This window comes from Scyliorhinus torazame, chromosome 15, assembly GCF_047496885.1.
Source record: "Scyliorhinus torazame isolate Kashiwa2021f chromosome 15, sScyTor2.1, whole genome shotgun sequence".
NCBI lineage: Eukaryota > Metazoa > Chordata > Chondrichthyes > Carcharhiniformes > Scyliorhinidae > Scyliorhinus > Scyliorhinus torazame.
This window is the reverse complement of record NC_092721.1, coordinates 122,138,746-122,159,805: the sequence shown is the minus strand read 5'-3', so window position 1 is coordinate 122,159,805 and position 21,060 is coordinate 122,138,746. Positions and strand designations below refer to the sequence as shown.

At 50.0% G+C, this 21,060-nt stretch overlaps 1 protein-coding gene across 4 annotated transcripts in view; it reads right to left on the bottom strand.

Annotated features, from left to right (window-relative positions):
• The window catches only part of LOC140391779 (PC3-like endoprotease variant B), a 1,275,236-nt gene that overhangs the window by 489,936 nt on the left and 764,240 nt on the right, over window positions 1-21,060 (bottom strand). For all 4 annotated transcript variants that reach the window (XM_072476646.1, XM_072476647.1, XM_072476643.1 and 1 more), the window contains exon 7: window positions 12,759-12,796. In XM_072476646.1, the coding sequence (XP_072332747.1) occupies window positions 12,759-12,796 (38 nt within the window). The remainder of the gene's footprint in view (window positions 1-12,758; window positions 12,797-21,060) is intronic.

Genomic DNA, 21,060 nt, shown 5'->3' with positions numbered 1-21,060 from the left:
GGGAATTGAACCTGCACTATTGGCGTTGCTTCGCATCATGAACCAGCCATAAAGCCAACTGAGCTAACCGGTATTCATCTGAGGGTGAATGACAGTTTCAAGAAGTTTTAATAACAGCTTCTGCCTTTAATGAGTTTTGTTAGCACAAACTAATAAGACTACAAGTTTTACAAGGATTTTTTTTCACACAGCAGATTGCATTTTCTTTCAGGTAACATCAGTGATTTGAAGGTTTTTCTTAGACGGTGATGGGTTCATTTTTTTTCTCCAAGGAATGTAAAGTATTTTCTATTAACACTGCATGGAATCTGAGGACTCTACATATTGCATTCCCGGTGGGGCAATGGAGGATAGATGGGGGGCATAGAGGTGGCATCGATGATCTGAGGGGGCATGAGGTAAGTGGGGGGAGGTGAACAAATTGGGGGGGTGAGGTTTAGGGGGCCTTTAAACACTTTTGGGAGCTAGGATACTTGGAGAACTGAGGCAGGACCTCTAACAGGCTCACCTCTGCATCCACACTCATCCCACAACAAATAACAGCTCAAAAACTGCAGTGAACCAGACCCTCGGTGGAAAGACAAAAATGCAAATGTTGAGTGTGCAGTTTGAGCCACAAAAATGTGCAGGTCAGGTTTTCCTTAGCCCTGAGGAAGATTCAGCCCCTTACCTGTGTTTTAATTCAATAATGTAAAACTCCCATCATTGATGGGAGAAACATGTAAAGATATGCAGTACTGCATTGAATTCTTATTGATCAGCCTTCATTTCAGCCACTATTTTCAACCTGGTCAAGGTTTTTAGGCTAGATTGTTCATTTCCTTATACCTGGGGATAATTCGATTTCTCAGATAGGCGGTAGACCTATTAGGATCACAGGCAGTTATTTGCTGTTCTGGAGGGAAGTGGTACCAGCCATAAGACCATAAGCAATAGGAACAGGAGTTGGCTACTCTTCCATTCAATAGAATCATTAGCGATCCGACATTCCTCATGTTCACTTTCCTTCCCTTTCCCCATAACCCTTAATTCCCTTGCTGATCAAGGGTGTGATTCAACAGCTACATTGTGCCCAACTTGATGTTGTGACGAGGCCATTGAATCTTGTGAGAGGCCTCTCAACTGAACTTCACGAGACGTCGCAATCTGGATCTTGCCCAACACGGGTGAGATCCAAATCAACATATATGAAATGAAATGAAACGAAAATCGCTTATTGTCACAAGTAGGCTTCAAATGAAGTTGCTGTGAAAAGCCCCTAGTCGCCACATTCTGGCGCCTGTTCGGGGAGGCTGGTACGGGAATTGAACCGTGCTGCTGGCCTGCCTTGGTCTGCTTTCAAAGCCAGCAATTTAGCCCTGTGCTAAACCAGCCCTGAATTAGGCTTACTTAAATATGCATGTGCCGGATTCTCCCAGTGCAGGAATTAATGGCCTCCCCAGCGAGGCCACAACTGGGTGCCATTTAGTACTGGTCCACTCAAATGTGGACCAGGTTTAATGGCACCGAGGAGGTCTTCCAGATCATTGGAGACCCTGGGTGGCTGGGGGCAGAGCAGGGTGGTACCCTGACTCTCTCTCTGGCACCAGGGCACATTGGCACTTCCAGGCTGGCAATTCCAGGGTGCCTGGGTGTCAGTGCCCAGTTGCCAGGGTAGCACTGCCAAGGGTTGGGGCCTGTAGGGGGCCATGCCCATGAAAAGGGGGATGAGGGGGGTATGAAGGATTAGGGGTGAATGGCGGGTATGAAGCGGCGTCATAAAGGTTGGGGGGTTGAATGGTGGGGGTTCTGAAAGTGGAGGGGGGGCCTGAAAGCAGGGAGAGGAGGCCTGAAAAGGGGGGCTCTCAGTGACCCCATTGCAGGATGTCATCACTAGGGTTGTGTGGGGTAATGCCCAAGTGTGCAGAGAGTGACATTGCATTGCCTGGGTGTGAGGGGTCTGGGGGACCCTCAAGCTCACTCAGAGATCGGGCATCCTTTCAAAACGGTGGATCGATTTCTGAGGAGTCGGTCTCGTCGGCGTGTTCAGCTCCCCAGTGATCAAACAATTTCTAAGTGTGGGCCAGACCAGGGAGGAACTCCCAAAAGCCCCAAAAAGTGACAAAGTAGGCATGGTTTAATTAAATGGGAACAAAGTCCCATAGTGAGCGCGTTTAGCCACGTGTTTCCTGGCGCCCGCTGCGCTGAGAAATAGGATGCTGTTAGCGACACTCGGGTTAGATAGGGGTCCTCAGCGGGCAACGCGCGGCCAAGGCGGCACGTAGCCCAGCTTTCTGCACTGCGGAGCTCCGCTCGCCGGAACCCCTCAGTGTAGTGAGAGTTCGGGACGCCATTTAAAAATGGTGTCGAAATCTCTGGAGCTCTGATGCGACCCCTGACCTCCCCAAGCCTCAAATCACTATGAGAGGGTTCCTGGGCCCCCTGCACTTCCTCCAATACCCGTGCAGGGCACCCCCAGCCCGATCCTTGCAGCGCTAAAAATGGCAGGTTGGCACCTTGACAATCCTGACCTGGTACCCTGGCAGTGCCCCTGCCAGCTGTAATAGCCACCTGGGAACCTTGGCAGTGCCAGGCTGACACCCAGGTGGCACTGTCAGGGTGCCAGGCTGGCACTGTCAGGGTGCCAGGTTGGCAGTGCAAGGTGCCCAGACTCGTTGGCTCGTGCTAATATGCAGATTTGCTAAGAAGTGTTTCCACCCACAATGGGAAGGATTTGCATCACACCGTCTAGTGAGATTGCGTTAGATCTCGCGAGGTGTTGCGAGCTGGGTAGATCCGGTGAGCAGGGTCTCCCAGCTTCTATCGCCCATGTTGCGCCGTGGCATTGCTTTTCTGGTGCAGCAGAGCTGTTTGATCGCACCCAGTACGAATGAATACCGGTGCGGATATCACCCAGAAAGATGGTGGGAAACACCCACCAAACTCAGGCAAAGTTTTTTGATTGAAATCCGCCCCAAGAATCTATCCACCTCAGCCTTAAATATGCACAAATTCTCTGTGGCAAGGAGTTCCAAAGACTCACAACCCTCTGAGGGAAGACATTCCTCTCATCTCAGTCTTAAATTGGCACCGCTTTATTCTGAGACTATGCCCTCTCGGCCTAGACTCTACCAAGAGAAGAAACATCCTCTCAGCATTTACCCCGTCAAGCCCCTTAAGAATCCTATGGGCGGGATCAACCGGCGTCAGGCCGACCGGAAGGTGCGGGATCCTCCGCACATCTGGGGACTAGGCCGGCGCTGGAGGGGTTGGGGTCCGCCAACTGGCGCCAAAGTGCCGGTGCAAGTTGGCGCATGCGCAGAACCGCATGCACAGACCGGCCGGTGTGTTCCTGCGCATGCGCAAGGGGGTTCTTCTCCGCGCCGGCCATGGTGGAGCCCGACAGAGGCCGGCGCGGAAGGAGACCCCGATCGCGGGCCAGGCCACCGTGAGGGCCCCCCCACGGGGCCGGATTCCCCTGCGCCCCCCCCCCGAGGACTCACCTAGCCGACCTACAAGCCAAGTCGCGCCGTGATGGACCATGTCTATTTCACGCCGGCGGGACTGGCCATGAAACGACGACTGCTCGGCCCATCGGGGCCAGGAGAATTGCCAACGGCCCGCGATCGGCGCAGCGTAAACCCGGCCCCCGCCCAAAATCCGGCGACGGCGATTACGGGGACCTGGCGGGGAGTCGGAAAATCCCGCCCTATATGTTTCAATAAGATCACTTCTCATTCTTCTGAATTCCAATGAGTAGAGTCCCAACCTGTTTAACCTTTGCTCATAAGACAATCCCATTATACCAGGAATGATCCTACTGAACTTTCTCTGAACTGCCTCCAACAAAATAATGGGTGCGATTTACCGGCCACTTCTGGCCAGAATTCGAACGGGATGCATACAGTACATGTCCCGGGATCCTCCCCCGCTTTTGGTGGCTCAGAGTCCCTCCAAGCAAAATCTGTTTTCGGGCTATCGGAGAGGCAAAGGCCAACACAACGGCCTCTCTCGTCCCTTGGAGTCCTGGGTCTTCCGACACCTCAAATATCATTACCTCTGGACTCGGGGCCACCTTTACCCCCAACACCTCGGACATTACATCTGAAAACCCCTGCCAGAACCCCTTTAGCTTAGGACATGCACAGAACTTGTGGACATGGTTTGCAGGCCTCCCCGCACACAGCCCACACCTATCCTCTACTTGTCCTCACCACAGTCATGTGCGCTCTGTGGACTACGTTAAACTGAATAAGACTGAGCCTCGCACACAACAAGGACACATTCACTCTCCACAGAGCCTCTTTCCACATCCCAGCCTCCACTTACACCACCCCTCCCCAGCCAGCTCCTTCTCCCACTTCCGTGGCCCAATATCCCAACCCATCTGCTCCTTATATAGACCTTGGACACCTTCCCCTCCCTTGCCCCCTCCCTCGACAGTACCTTATCTTGCAGCCCCAAGAGTGGTAACTCAGGAAAGGATGGCAGCTCCCTCCTCATGAAATCCCGGACTTGCAAGTACCTGAAACCATTCTCTCTGGGCAGCTTATACTCTTCCTCCAGGTCCTCTAATTTCGCAAAGCCACCCCCTACGAACAGGTCCCTACATTGCTCAATCCCTGCCTGCCATCACCCCCGAAACCTCACATCCAGCCTGCCCCGGTGCAAACCTATGAGCATCACAGATTGTGCCCACGCTTCCTCCACTGCCCCCATACCCTCAAGAGCGACTCCACCACTGGGTTTACGGAGTACCTGGCTGGCGAGAACGGCAGAGGCACCGTTAGCAATGCCCTCAAGCTCATTCCCCTACGAAAGGCTCCTCCGTCCGCCCCCATACCAACCCCTCCCCCACTACCCATTTCCTAATCATAGCGATGGTCCCTGCCCAGTAGTAATTCATTATTTTCGGCAACAGCACCCCCCCCCACCTCCTAGAAAGCCCTTTTGACCTGCTGGCTCTTCCCCGCCCATACATCAGTGCATTAACCTTCTTAAAGAATGACTTCGGGACAAAGATCAGGAAGTTCTGAAATCTGAACAGGAATTCTGGCAGCACCGTCATCACCATTGTCTACACCCATCCCACCAACGACAGTGGCAGCATGTCCCACCTCTGAAAATCCCCCTTCATCTGCTCCATCAGCCGAGTCAAATTCAACTTGTGCAGCTGCGCCCAACCCCACATCATCTGAATGCCCAAGTATCTAAAGTTCGCTCCCACCACCTTGATCGGCATCTCCCCTAATTTCTTCTCCTGCCCTCTGGTCCCAATGTACCCAGAGAACCGGTCAAAGTCCTCCAAAATCCCCATAAGGCTCCTAATGTCACCCAATGGGTCCAATATATATGACAACAGGTCGTCTGCTACAGAGAAACCCTGTGCTCTGCGCACCCCCATACAATCCCTCTCCAGTGACTCGACCCTCTAAGTGCCATTGCCAATGTCTTTATAGCCAAGGCAAAAAGCAACAGGAAGAGTGGGCACCCCTGCCTCATCCCATGGTGCAGCCCAAAGTATTCTGAGCTTAGCCGGTTCATCCGCACACTTGTGATCGGTCCCTATATAGCAACCGGACCCAGTCCACAAACGACTGCCCAAACCCGAACTGCCCCAGCACCTCCCACAGGTACTCCCACTCCACTCGGTCGAAAGCCTTCTCTGTGTCCATCGCCACTGCCACCTCCACGTGCTGCCCCTCCGGGGCATAATAATAGCATTGAGCAGCCTCCTCACATTTGCCAACAACATTCTCCCTTTCACAAACCCCGTTTGGTCCTCACGTATCACCCCTGGTGAGACAGTCCTCAATTCGCAAAGCCAACACCTTCGCCAAAACTTAGCGTCGACATTCAGCAACGATATGGGATGGTTTGATCCACATTGCTCTGGATCCTTATCCTTTTTCAATATCAGAGAGATGGATGCCTGCGACAGTGTATGCCCTCACCAGCAACGGTCCCAGATCCCCCCCCAAACATTTTGCAAAACTCCACTGGGAACCCATTCAGGCCCGGGACCTCCCCTGCCTGCTCACCCCATACTCTCCCAACACGTTCCTCAACCTAATAAGGGTCCTCAATCCCTGCACCAGTTCTTCATCCACTCTGGCAAACTCCAACCCATCCAGGAACTGCCGCATTCTCGGCTGGGGGCTCCCGACGCTTACTACCACATATAGAAATCCTCAAGCATCAAATTCATCTCCACCGGGTCCAACACCACCCTTCCCGTCCAGTCCTTCACTCTACCGATCTCTTATGCCGCCTCCTGCTTCCGCAGCTGGTGGGCCAACATCCTGCTCTCCTTCTCCCCATATTTGTATATTGCCCCCCTGGCACTCCGCAACTGCCTTCGCCGTGGACACCAATCTAAACTCCATCTGAAGCCTCTGCCTCTCCCTCAACAACCCTGCATCCGGGGCCTCCGAAAACCTCCTGTCCACCCTCAGAATCGTTTCCACCAGCTTTGCCATCTCTGCCCGTTCCGTCTTTTCCTTCTGTGCCCGAATCAAAGTAAACTCCCCTGAACCACCGCCTTGAGTGCCTCCCACAGCGTGGTAGCCGTGACCTCCCCCGTATCGTTCAGCTCTACATACCCCTGAATGGCAGCCTCATGCGCTCGCACACCTCCTCATCCATCAACAACCCCACATCCAGTCTCCACCCCCCCCCTTGATCTACTCGCAAATCCACCCAGCGTGGCGTGTGGTCGGAAACCACAATCGCCGAATACGGCGAGTCGACCACCCCTGCCAGCAACGCCTTGTCCACCACAAAAAGTCAATCCGGGAGTAGACCCTGTGCACACAGGAGAAAGACGAAAATTATTTTGCCCTCGGCTTCCCAAATCTCCATGGTTGCCCCCCCCCCCTTGCCGGATATGCTCCATAAACCCCCCCCCCCCCTCCCCCCCCGATATGCTCCATAAACCCCTTCAGCTTCCTCACCACCGCTGACACCTTCGCAAACCTCAGGCTTGATTAGTCCAAACTTGGCTCAATGACCATGTTAAAATCCCCACCATAATCAACTGGTGCAAGTCCAGGTCAGGGATCTTCCCCGGCATCCACCTCATCAAATCCACATCATCCCAATTCGGGGCGCAAAAGTTTACCAGGACCACCGGCACCCCTCCAGCCTCCAACTAACCATCATGAACCTCTCCCCGATCCGCCACAATGTTCCCCACCTCGAACGCCATCTGCTTATTCACCAACACCGCCACCTCCGTTGTCTTCATGTCCAATCCCAAATGGAACACCTGCACTACCCCTCCTTTCCTCAGCCTTGCCTTATCCCCTATCTTCAAGTGCGTCTCCTGTAAATAAGCCACGTCCACCTTCAGACTCCTCAGGTGCACAAACACACATGACCGTTTGGCCGGCCCATTCAGTCCCCTCACGTTCCAAGTGACCGGTCCGGTAGGGTGGGCCCGCTCCCTTGCCGATCAACCATATTCCTTTTTGGGCCCTCCCCCGGCTCGTGTGACGTGACCCTCCAGGCCCACCCTCAGATGTCCACCGCCATAACTCCTTTTTCAACTGCACCATGTCAACCACACCCTTGTCAGCAACCTCACCCCCCTCCTAAACAAAACAACAGGCCCTTCCCCCTCCACTGCACCTACCTCCTGACCACCCCCCACTGTGCTCCCATTAACTAGCCCACCCAAATAGCATGACAATCCCTGCCCAGGCCTCCAAACCTCCTACCCACCCCTCCGATTCCCCTCCCCCCCCCATCCACACTCCCCCAGAAGCAAAGAAACAGAAAAAGGTCCACTCACCCTTGATGTACCCCAAACCCCCCCCCCCCCCCCCCCCGCCAACAAACCTACCAAAACACTTCAAAGGTGAAAAAGTTTCCCAATAACAGAGAAATCTCCTCACAACTCCTCAAAGGTTTAATGTCCTCCTTCTCCTGCCAGTCCATTGTCCCTCAGAAACTCCATCGCCTCGTCTGGCGTACCAAAATAATATTCTTGATTCTGGAAAGTCACCTAGAGACAGGCCTGGTACAGCACTCCAAACTTCACCCCCTCTTGAAGAGGGCAGCCTTGACCCGGTTAAACCCGGCCCTCCTCTTTGACAGGTCTGCGCCCAGGTCTTGATACACCCGCAGCTCATCCCCTTCCCAGGTGCATCTCATCGTCTGCCTCGCACACCGAAGAATCGTCTCCCCACATATGTGCCGGCTTCCGCTCCTTCAATGCGTTCAAGCATCCCCACGATCCTCAAATTCTGCCTTCTGGAGTGGTAATCCAGGTCCTCCACCGTCAGCCTCTTTTGGGTCTCCCACATCACCCCCACCTCAGCCACCAATGAGGCGAGCTGCTCCTTGTGCTCCTCACCGCCTCCTCCACCTTCTGGATCGCCCGGCCCTGGGACTCCAGCCTCTGCTCCACTCCCTCCATGCATACTTTGAGCGGCTTCACCACCTTGACCAGGTCCGCCAGGACCTCCCTCCTCTCCTGACTGAACTTATCATTTAAAAAGTCCACCAGCTGCTCTGTTGACCACTGGGCAGGCAAAACAGGCACTTTGCCCTCTGCCATCTTAACCTGTGACTCACCTCGAAGACTCTCCTGCTCCAACAGCTCCATTCTTCTTGACCCACTCCTAGTTCATGGATCCATCCACCAGCCACATCAGAGGAGTTACATCTTCTCCTGGCGCTCCTACACCTCTTTCCATCCAAAAATGTCATCCCTCAGACAGGGAAACAACCATAAAGTTCCACCTTGAGCGGGAGCTACCAAATATGTGGCCTTTCACTCTATGCCCACCACTGGAAGTTTCTCTCCCAGGATTCTCGGCGGTCGTTACACCTCACAAAATCTTGCAAGATGTCACGATCTGGATGCCGCCCACAATGGGCCAGACCTTGACTCGCATAGCTAAAAGCTTAAAAGCTCACTTAGCTGTGCTGTCACCGGCTCGAATGGCCATTCGGCATCTATCGACTTCACCGAGGAGACCCCAGTCAGGCACCGTTTAGCACAAATAGGGACCAGATGAAATATCACTTGGCTAGGTCTCCCAGGTGATCAGAGGCCACTGAGTTGTTGACCTCTGGTCAGGCTAGCACCGTAGCACTGCTGGTGCCACCTGGCACCTTGGCACTGCCAGATGACACCCTGGCAGTGCCACTAGGTGCCACCCTGGCACTGACAGGTTGTCCATATGGCACTGCAAGTGTTCCCAGGTGGCACTGCAGACCAGGGTGCCATGCTGGAAGTGCCAAGGTGCCAGGCTAGCATTTTGCATGCATTGGGGATTAGGCCCAGTGGTTCCCTGCCAGTGTGATGGGGTGTGGGGCACGAGGATCCCTCAACAGGTGAGTTGGGGATTGGTGGATGGGGTCCAGTGGCACCCCGATCTCTTCCTGCTCTGCGGAGCTCCGCTGGTTTGAGATGTTCAGTGTTGGATATGCAATTAAGTACACCCTCGGCCAGGAATTCGCTGCCAGAACCGAGAAAATACCAGAGCGCCAAAAGCGCTGGGTACGGCCCCTTGATTCCTGCCCAGAACGGACTCTGGATTTTTTTAGTTCAATCGTGCCCAATGACTTTGTGGGCGAACTTCTCCCGAAACGGCGCGATGTCCACCGACTGGCGCCCAAAACGGCGCCAATCAGACGGGCATCGCGCCGCCCCAAAGGTGCAGAATGCTCCGCATCTTTGGGGGCCAAGCCCCAACATTGAGGGGCTAGGCCGACGCCGGAGGAATTTCCGCCCGCCAGCTGGCGGAAACAGCCTTTGTTGCCCCGCCAGCTGGCGCGGAAATGAAATCCCCGGGCGGGGCATGCGCGGGAGCATCAGCGGCCGCTGACAGTTTCCCACGCATGCGCAGTGGAGGGAGTCACTTCCACCTCCGCCATGGTGGAGACCGTGGCAGAGGCGGAAGGGAAAGAGTGCCCCCACGGCGCAGGCCCGCCCGCGGATCGGTGGGCCCCGATCGCGGGCCAGGCCACCGTGGGGGCACAACCCGGGGCCAGATCGCCCCGTGCCCCCCCAGGACCCCGGAGCCCGCCCACGCCGCCTTGTCCCGCCGTTCAAAAGGTGGTTTAATCCACGCCGGCGGGACAGGCAATTTATCGGCGGGACTTCGGCTCACAATACTCCAGATGTGCTCTCACTGGTATCTTGTACAGTTGCAGCAACACTTCCCAATTCTTATTTTCCAAACTTGCTGCACCTATGTGCTAACTTTCTGTGTTTCGTGCACAAGTACCTCCAAGTCCCTATATGCTGCAGCTTTCTGCAGTTTTTCTCCATATTCTGTTCTTTTGTTCTCCATCCCAAAATGAACAACTTCACATTTTCACACATTGTATGAGGATTGGGCTAAATTAATTGATTTATTTAAAAGATAAGTCTGAGTTACTCTCTGTGGTATTTTTACTGTTTTGCTTCATGTGTTTGTGGTAGTCACCACTACTGTATTATATTATATATATGGGTATTGCGGTAAGGCCCCGCCCGATATGACGTCTGTCACCGTCATCAAAGCCCTCAACACCATCTTCGCTCTGTTCGGTTTCCCCGCCTACGTCCACAGCGACCGGGGATCCTTATTTATGAGCTAGGAGCTGCGCCAGTACCTGCACAACAGGGGCATTGCCTCGAGCAGGACGACCAGCTACAACCCCAGGGGAAACGGGCAGGTGGAGCAGGAGAATGGGATGGTCTGGAGGGCCGTCCAGCTGGCCCTACGGTCCAGAAATCTCCCGGCCTTCCCCTGGCAGGAGGTCCTCCCCGACGCACTTCACTCCATTCGGTTGCTCCTGTGCACCGCGACCAACAAAATCCCCCATGAACGTCACTTTGCCTTCCCCAGGAAGTCCACCTCCGGGGTTTCGCTCCCGACATGGCTGGCAGCTCCAGGACCTGTTCTCCTCCACAAGCACGTGCGGCTCCACATGGTGGACCCGTTGGTTGAGAGAGTACAGCTACTCCATGCGAACCCGCAGTACGCCTATGTAGCGTACCCCGACGGCCGCCAAGACACAGTCTCCCTCAGGGATCTGGCACCAGCTGGGTTCCCACACACCGCCCTCACCCCTGCCCCGCGCTACCCTCCCCTCCCCCGGCTCACCCCACCGCAGCCCCCGCTCCAGGACAATCTGTCCTCCCCTTGCTCCCACCCGGGGATGAAGAGGATTTCGACATGCTCCCGGAGTCACCGAAGACCAAGCCGACGCCTGAGTCACCACCAGCACTGCGGCGCTCTCAACGACAGATCAAGGTGCCCGATCGTCTAAATTTGTAACCTTCTCTGTAATTTTAAAACCAATCTGTATGTATATAGTTTTACACCACCCCCGCTGGACTCATTTTTAACAGGTGGTGAATGTGGTAGTCACCACTGTTGTATTATATTGTATATATGGGGATTACGGTAAGGCCCCTATACTACAGGCATGGGGGTAGATCCCTGCCTGCTGGCTCCGCCCAGGAGACAGAGTATAAATGTGTGTGCTCTCCGAACAGCAGCCATTTCGTAAGCTGCTGTAGGAGGCCACACATCTCTGTGTAATAAAGCCTCGATTACATTCTACTCTCGTCTTGTCGTAATTGATAGTGCATCAGTGTTCATGCCAAATTCCAGTGTACTGTTAAACCACATAAAGTTAATGGGTTAACAACTTTATTAAAATAGTGCAGGCTGCAGTACAGCAAAAATCCATTAGCAATGCATTAAACATACTACAGTGGAATTTCAACACCCACTCCAATATTTAAACCGAATGAAATATTTTGCAATACACTGTTCCTTTAAAAACATAAGACGTGTATACAGCAAAGATACTGCAAAATACAGATATTCCTTGTCATAATATACACCAGTATATCATGGTGCAGATACACACACACTGATGGACACACAGCAAGACCAATCAACACACACAACACCGCAGCCAATCAAAGTTAGAGCACACTCACTATAAAGACAAGGGGCATCAGAGTTCCTACTCATTCGGGATGCAGCCTCCAAGAAGGACAGAGCTTACAGCTTACAGCACAGATCTTCACCATGTGCTGAGTGCATAGACTGGTTGGGGCAGGCATAGGTCTTTAGTTTAATCTAACATCGTGTTAACCCTCAGTGAAAGTATGTTCAACAGTTTCTAACTTAATAAAATAGTGTTGCACTATTTTAAGTGTTGGTGGCCTCTATGTGTTCCACGGATCAAGAACACCCAACTCATCATTCCTGATCACGTGCCTCCTTGGTTTGATTGTTAAATGGTACACAGAATGCATGCGTCCAGCTTTTCATGCATTCCTTGTTCTGAACAAATTAAAGGTATTCCTCAAACGACGTTCGGTAAAACTAATAAAATGATCAATGTGATTGAGATATGCATCCAAACAGTCTAGAACTGCACAGACATAATACTTACAGATTCTGAGGACAATGCATTAACATCCTGGAAAACTACTTGCTTGTTGCTTCAGCAAGAAGTCTGGTTTTTAAAAGTAATTACAACCTCTTGCTGTTCTTTTTCTGCCAAAATTGGCTTCCTCATTTTTTTAAGTTGGAACGGTGACTAGACTTCAAATGTACTTCATTGTTTTAAAATGTTTCGGGACCTCCTGAAATCATGAAGGTTGCTACACAAATTAAAGTTTTCTTTTGAATTAAGTAAAACATTTTCGATCAGTCTATTTTAACTGCACAGCTACAGAGATTTTCACCATGATTGCAAGAAAATTTTTATTTGCAACTTTAGAGAGGTTTGCAGTTTAATAAAGTATGTATTCGACTTACGTAGTTTTTCTTTAAATCTGTGTTTTTATGGTCAATACCTAGAAGAGAAGAAAAAAGAATAAACAAGTTAATCGCAGAGCCCATGATTTGCAAAGACAAACCATTAATCATGATTCAGTCCTCCAGGTAGAGAGGACAGGCAGGGACGAGTTAGAACACAAGAAAGAAAATAGAAAAGGAAAAGAGGAGAACGGCATGGGATGAGGATGAGATTCCGTATCCTGACAGCATGAACGACTTGATTGTGATCCTCAACCCTCACTCCAGCCTTGAGAGAAACAGAACATACCTTTCTGGCTTACTGCTTCCGCTGCTCAGACAAAGCAGTGTCGCTCTCAGCAGGAGGCCAAATCCAAATGAAATTTTATTTAGGCTCCAGTGCTGTGAGATTGTGTTTCATAAAAGCTGCTTGGGGAGACGGGTTACTGTAGATACAATGGGTACATGCTTTGCATATGAAAATATGCCAATCGAGAATACATCTGCTGATTGTACATTTGGGAAATGTGTGTTTGCAAAAGATAGAGCACAATTTTGGACAATATATTGAACCATTAGCAATATTCTGACAGCAATCACAACTGATAATAAAAAATACAATCAATACTGTGCTCTCTTAAATTGAACAATGTGATTTTTTGATATGTTTTTCATTTCTCTCTTAGCTGCTGTAGACTGTATAAAAACAATGACCAGTGTTAAAGCAATATTGTCCCTTCCACTTGTGAAAAAACAATATATTTCTACAAATAGTGCAGGAATAAGAATATTGCATTTTTTGGTATATTATTCTAATTCCATTATGATAATTATGATGACTATTTAAAAAAACCATTACATTGTATTTCTATGTGCTATAGATATGAAAAAAGAAATTCAAGCCTTCTGACATGCAGATTATTACGAGAGAAATGTGTTTGTCCAAAATTGCATCCCAAATGATTTCCATTCTTCATGTATTTCGATATTCTGTTGTTTTTATCCATCCTCTTATTAGTCTATCCCTCTTGAGTTCCCCTCCCCTCAATGAGAAACATTTTGCAAACAAGAGGGAAGAAGACACGCAACAACATATCTGCCAAATTCCCAACTATTGAAGAATTGACTTACCCCCTCATTTTCCTCCCTCTCTGAGACAGCAAAACTTTAATTAGCAATTATCCGGCATTTGTTTTGAGGTTAACTTTGTGCTGAATTAAAAACTGACACTGTCAATTCCAGCACTCTCTACCATCATACAATCGGTGTCAGCCTTAGTTTGATCGTTGTACTCTTGCCTCGGGATCAGAAGTACTGGGTTCAAACTCCATTCCAGGATTTGAGCACATAATCTAGGATGACACGTCAGTGCAGTATTGAGGGAGTGCTGCACTGTCAGCGATGCCATCTTTCAGGCAAGGTTCTAAATTAAGATTCCAGCTATCTTCTCAAGTGGATGTAAATTATCCCATCCCATGGCACTATTCGAAGAAGACACCAGAATTCTTCTGATTTCCTAGCTTGTATTTAACCCTCAACCAACATGACTAAAACAAATTATATGTTCATTACTGTTTGTTTGACCTTGTGTGTAAATTGGCTGTCACATTTCCCAACATTGCAACAGTGATTAAAATGTAAAAGTGCGTCAAAGGATGTGCTTTGGTATCTTTGTCTGCTGTACGAATGCAAATTATTTCTTCTTACCAATACGTAGGATTATTCAGCCATGAATTTGATTGACAGATTAGTGAGATCCACTCTGATGGTGATGCTGAAACCCTTTTGTACCCCTTCAATCACATTAAGATTCAACTGCCAACAGGATTTCTTACTGGCTTCCTATCAGCTAATTTCCATCAAATCCAACTTCCCAAAGTTCTGGTGCACATATCCTATCCCGTGCTAAGACCCATTTGCTCAGCTCCCCATCCTCAATAATCCAGGGAGGTGGTGGCATAGTGTTATTTTCATTAGACAGGGATCCAGGGTAATGCTCTAGGGATTCGGATTCAAATCCCACCACGGCAGATGGTTAACTTTGAATTCAATAAATATCTGGAATTAAAAGTCTGATGATGATCATGAAGAAAGTGTTGCAAAAACAAATTTGTTTCACTGATGTCCTTGAGGGAAGGAAATCTGCCGTCCTTACCTGGTCTGGCCTACATGTGGCTCCAGACCCACAGCAATGTGGTTGATTCTTAAACGGTCCCGCAAGTCACTCAGTTCAAGGGCAGTAAGGGTGGGCAATAAATCTGGCCCAGTCAGTGACACCCACATCCCATAAAATAATTTTTTTAAACTATATTTTCTTCCCACCCTTCAATGCATCTAATTCTAAATCTTTACCCTAGTCTATTAATACCCTATCATTCCTCCCTACCCTCTCCCCCCCTCGCTCTTGCTCCACCCTAGCTCTGCAATCTCCTCCACCCCTAAAATCTCTCTAAAGGCACCAGTCTTCTGATTCCAAACTAATACACAACTACCTGCCTTCCCTTAACTCACTCTTATTGAGAAAACCTTCAACCATCTCAGCCCTCATCTTGGAACTCCTCTTATTAACCTTTCCATAACAACATACGTCTTACTACTTTTAAAAATCTCTTCAAAGCTGTTCTGTTTGGTGTAGTTTTCAGTAATCCTTTATGACTGAGCATCCATTTTGATTCTCCATATTTGGGAAGCAGCTTTGGATGTACTTTCACATTAAAGGCATGCCGTTGTTGTTATGCTGCATTTTCCTGCTTTTCATCGTGACTTCCACATGGGCAGAATCAGGGTGCTGAGTAAGTTCAGAATTTTTCAGTACAACAAACTGGTTTGTATCCTCAGTATTAAAAATAAAATAATCACAAAACAGATCTAATCAAGTTGGTTTCTTTAGTGATGACCTTTGAGTCGAAAAAAGATCAATCCCAGGGCACTCTGCAGCTTGAACCCATTCCCCAGCCTGACACTGCCAGGATAATGGCGCAGCAGTTAATCCTGGTTCAATACAGCGTTCAAAACGGCAGAGGGGTTAATGCTATTAACAGTATGTTTTGTTCATACGTAGACAGACTCATAATCAGGAAAGATTGGCTGTTTATTCTGCTGAATTGCAATTGTGTTTAAATATATCTGAATGCATCAAACCAGTCCAGGTCAGCGGACAATAGCAAATTATTTGTAACAAAATTGAAAATCAAAGTTGTTTGGCATTTAATTATTGTGAATTAATGAATGGTCAAGAATAGTTAAGTACCCTTATTTACTGCTTCCTAAAATGGCCCTAAATTTCCTGAAGTGGTTCACTGAACGAATTTTCATCCGTAATTTCTGTGGGACACCAGCAGAATCCACAGGATAAAATTTGGGAACCATCTAAACCATTTGGCCTTGTGAGATGATGATCTTCTGTCTGCCTCTTTCAAAGTCAATATTGCCAAAGGGGGATGGGACTTCTTTCACGAAGAGATCTCCCTTCCCCATTTCTTAAGGCCATGATGTGGAGATGCCAGCGTTGGACTGGGGTGGGCAGAGTAAGAAGTCTTAAAACACCAGGTTAAAGTCCAACAGGTTTGTATCGAATCACTAGCTTTCGGAGCGCAGTAGGGGGTGGCTATGAATGTAAAATCCAGAAGAAAAGGGGAGCTTCCCCAGACCCCTCCCCCTCCCCCCACTCCCCGCCCCGCACCAAAGAGAGATCAGTGCTTTTTAAAATACAACTATTAATGTATTGATTTCACAGGGTGAGTGGGAGGTGGAATGCAATGAAACACAATATCACCGTAAGAATTTTAATTTACAATATGAACAATTAATAAATACAACAGTCAATCAGTTAGACATTTCAAAGGATGCTGATTTTTGTGTGCTTGTCAGCGAACTTCAGGCATTTGCTCTATCATGTTGACCTCAACGCCTGGAGTTTTTGGTTTAGTTTGGGCGTTGTCTGTAGTTGTCTCAACCGAAGTTGACGAAGTGTTCGGAGATTGACTCACTATTGAAATGTCTTTAACTGGGATACTGCCTTCCACAGTTGTTTCTGATATTGTCGGGTTCTCAGGGAGTGTCTAGGTCTTCACTTGGCATAGTTTGTTGCGGTCTCTCTGTTGCCTCTGTCTCTAGAAAACTAGTTATAGTTGCTAAAAGTTGATCAGCTTGCCTCCTCCACACTACGTCATCCCAAGTTTGAACGGTGTAGGAGACTGATCCTGTCTGTGCTAAGATGATAGCAGGTATCCACTTCTCACTGGTGGTCTCGTTCCTTGCCGATACTTCCAGACCTTTTTGGAAAAACATGACCTTTAGCCTTGTTCTCACGCCACAAAACCTGACTTTGCTGTTTCCTCTCAACAATTTCTCTGGCCTTAGGTGGCTTCAGCAAATCAAACGCTGTGCGTAACTGACATTTTACCATGTTGGCGAATGTGTTGTATTCTTGTATGCCATCAGGAATTGGCTTAGTCGTTTAGACAATGATCCTTGCTCACAGATTACCTTCAATGAATGTTTCATTGTCTGATCAAAGCTTTCAGCCAGCCCATTTCGTAGGATGATAAGGAGTGGGTTGAATATGTTGGACTCTGTTCTCCTTTAGATAATTCGTAAATTCTTGCAAAATAAACTGTGGCCCATTGTTGCTAACACATTGCTCAGGGTAATCGAATCTTGCAAGAATCTCACCCAGCATTTCTATTGTTCTCTTGGAGGATGCAGTCTTCATAGTGGTTACTTCAGTCTATTTTAAGTGTGTGTCTACCACAATGGAAAGCAGTCATCATTCGAATGGTGCAGCATAATCTACATGACCTCTTTTCCATGGCCCTTCCAGCCACTCCCATTGGTGTATTGGTGGCAGTTGGTTTTGAACCATTGAATAAGCCTAACACATGCCCGCCTTCTCCTCGAATTCACTATCGTGCCCTGACCAGCAAAAGTAGCTCCTAGCTATCACCTTCATCCTAAATATCCCACAATGACCTTCATGAAGTTGGTTTGGGACACATTTAGAGCATAGAACATTACAGCACAGTACAGACCCTTCGGCCCTCGATGTTGCACCGACCTGTGAAACCACTCTAAAGCCCAACTACACTATTCCCTTATCGTCCATATGTCTATCCAATGACCATTTGAATGTCCTTAGTGTTGGCGAGTCCACTATTGTTGCAGGCAGGGCATTCCACGCCCTTACTGCTCTCTGAGTAAAGAACCTACCTCTGACATCTGTCTTATATCTATTTCCTGAACAATGGTAGAATAAATACCCTCATTCCCCAGAGGGGACATCCAGCCTGTACGGATAGTTCAAGTGTTTGGGAAACATATGGCATCAACTCCAGATTTGTTCCCCAGTCTTGCCACAAAATAACGTCTGACAGTACGGTTTGGGTGGTGATGCACGATCAATTGCACAAAGACTAAAGTTGGGTACAACTGTGGCTTTATTACAGTCAGATGTGTGGCCTCCTGCTGCAGCTGGTGAAATGTCAGGGCACTGGAGGTCATGCATATTTATACAGTTCTCCGTGGGCGGAGCCAGCCGGCAGGAGCTACCGGCGAACCTGTAGTGCAGGTCCTACCTTACATCCCCAATTACAGTGGATCACCACAGGTGGCACAGTGGTTAGCACAGTTGCTTCACAGCTCTGGAGAACCCCTGAACCGATCCTCTCAACGCAAACTTCATCCGTTCCAGTTTTATGAACCCTGCCATGTCGTTTATCCAGGCCTCCACGCCGGGGGGTTTCGCTTCCTTCCACATAAGTAATATCCTTCGCCGGGCTACCAGGAATGCAAAGGCCAGAATATCGGCCTCTTTCGCCTCCTGCACTCCCGGCTCTTCCGCTACCCCAAATATAGCTAACCCCCAGCCTGGCTTGACCCGGACCTTCACCACCTTTGAAATCACTCTTGCCACTCCCCTCCAGTACTCATCCAGTGCCGGACACAACCAGCACTTATGTGAGTGGTTCGCCGGGCTTCCCAAGCACCTCCCGCACCTGTCCTCCACTCCGAAGAACCTGCTCAGCCTTGCTCCCGTCATGTGTGCTCTGTGTAGAACCTTGAATTGTATCAGGCTAAGCCTGGCACATGAGGAAGAGGAACTTACCCTACTTAGGGCATCAGCCCACAACCCCTCCTCAATCTCCTCCCCCAGCTCTTCTTCCCATTTTCCCTTCAGCTCCTCTACCAGCGCCTCCCCCGCGTTTCTCATCTCCTGATATATTTCGGACACTTTGCCCTCTCCGACCCATACCCCGGAAATCACTCTATCCTGGATCCCCTGTGTCGGGAGCAGCGGAAATTCCCTCACCTGTTGCCTCGTAAACGCCCTCACTTGCATATATCTAAAGATATTCCCCGGGGGCAACTCATACTTTTCCTCCAGCGCTCCCAGGCTCGCAAACTCCCCGTCAATAAACAAGTCTCTCAATCTCCTAATTCCTGCCCGATGCCAGCTCTGGAACCCTCCGTCCATCCTTCCTGGAGCAAACCTATGGTTATTCCTGATCGGGGACCCCACCGAGGCACCCGTCACCCCCCTATGTCACCTCCATTGCCCCCAGATCCTTAAGGTTGCTACCACCACTGGGTTCGTGGTATACTTTTTCGGGGAAAGCGGTAGCGGCGCCGTCACCAGCGCCTTTAGGCTCGTTCCTTTACAGGACGCCATCTCCAGCCTCTTCCACGCCGCCCCCTCTCCCTCCCTCATCCACTTGCAAACCATCGCCACATTGGAGGCCCAGTAATAGTCGTCCATATTCGGCAACGCCAGTCCCCCTCTGTCCCTGCTGCACTGCAGGAACCCCCTCCTTACCCTCGGGGTCTTCCCTGCCCACACAAAACTCATAACACTCCTATCTATTTTCTTAAGAAAGGCCTTAGTGATCAAAATGGGGAGACATTGAAACACAAAAAGAAACCTTGGGAGGACCATCATCTTTACCGCCTGCACTCTGCCCGCCAGTGAGAGCGGCAGCATATCCCACCTCTTGAAATCCTCCTCCATCTACTCCACCAGCCGCGTCAGATTGAGTTTGTGTCGAGTTCCCCAGCTCTTGGCTACCTGAATCCCCAAATATTGGAAGCTCCTTTCCACTCTCCTTAACGGCAGGGCGTCTATCCCTCTTCCCTGATCCCCGGGGTGTACTACGAAAAGCTCACTCTTCCCCATATTAAGCCTATATCCCGAAAAATCTCCAAACTCCCTCAATATCTGCATAACCTCTGTCATCCCCTCCACATACAGCAGTAGGTCATCTGCGTAGAGTGACACTCGATGTTCCTGTCCCCCTCTAACCACCCCCCTCCATTTCCTAGAGTCTCTCAACGCTATGGCCAATGGTTCAATTGCCAGCGCGAACAGTAATGGGGACAGGGGGCACTCCTGCCTTGTTCCCCTATGTAACCGAAAATACTCCGATTTCTGCCGATTTGTGACTACACTTGCCACTGGGGCCCCATAGAGGAGTCTGATCTAATTGACAAACCCCTCCCCGAACCCAAACCTCCTCAACACCTCCCATAAATACTCCCACTCTACCCTATTGAATGCCTTCTCTGCATCCATCGCTACCTCTATTTCTGCCTCCCCCTCCACTGGGGGCATCATTATCCATTATCACCCCCAACAGCCGTCGCACGTTGACATTCAATTGTCTCCCCTTTACAAACCCTGGCTGGTCTTCAAGCACCACCCCGGGACACAATCCTCGATCCTCATCGCTAGCACTTTTGCCAGCTACTTGGCGTCTACATTGAGGAGCGAGATAGGCCTAAATGACCCGCATTGCAGCGGATCTTTATCACGCTTCAGGATTAGTGATATCGTCGCCTCCGACATTGTCGGGGGTAGAGTCCCCCCTTCTCTGGCCTCGTTAAAGGTTCTCGCCAGCAGCGGGGCCAACAAGTCCACATATTTCCTGTAAAACTCCACCGGGAACCCGTCTGGTCCCGGGGCCTTCCCTGCCTGCATGTTCCCCAGCCCTTTAGTCACCTCATCCACCCCAATTGGCGCCCCCAGACCTGCCACCTCCTGCTCCTCCACCCTCGGGGACCTTAGTTGGTCCAGAAACTGCTGCATTCCCTCTTTTCCCTCCGGGGGTTGGGACCTATAGCCTCTCATAAAAGGTCTTAAACAACTCATTTACCTTCCCTGCTCTCCGCTCGGTTGTTCCCGTTTCATCCCTAACTCCCCCTATTTCCCTCGCTGCTATCCTCTTACGAAGCTGGTGGGCCAGCAGCCGGCTCGCCTTTTCCCCATATTCGTATCTCATCGCCTGTGCCTTCCTCCACTGTGCCTCTGCCTTCCCTGTGGTCAGCAGGTCAA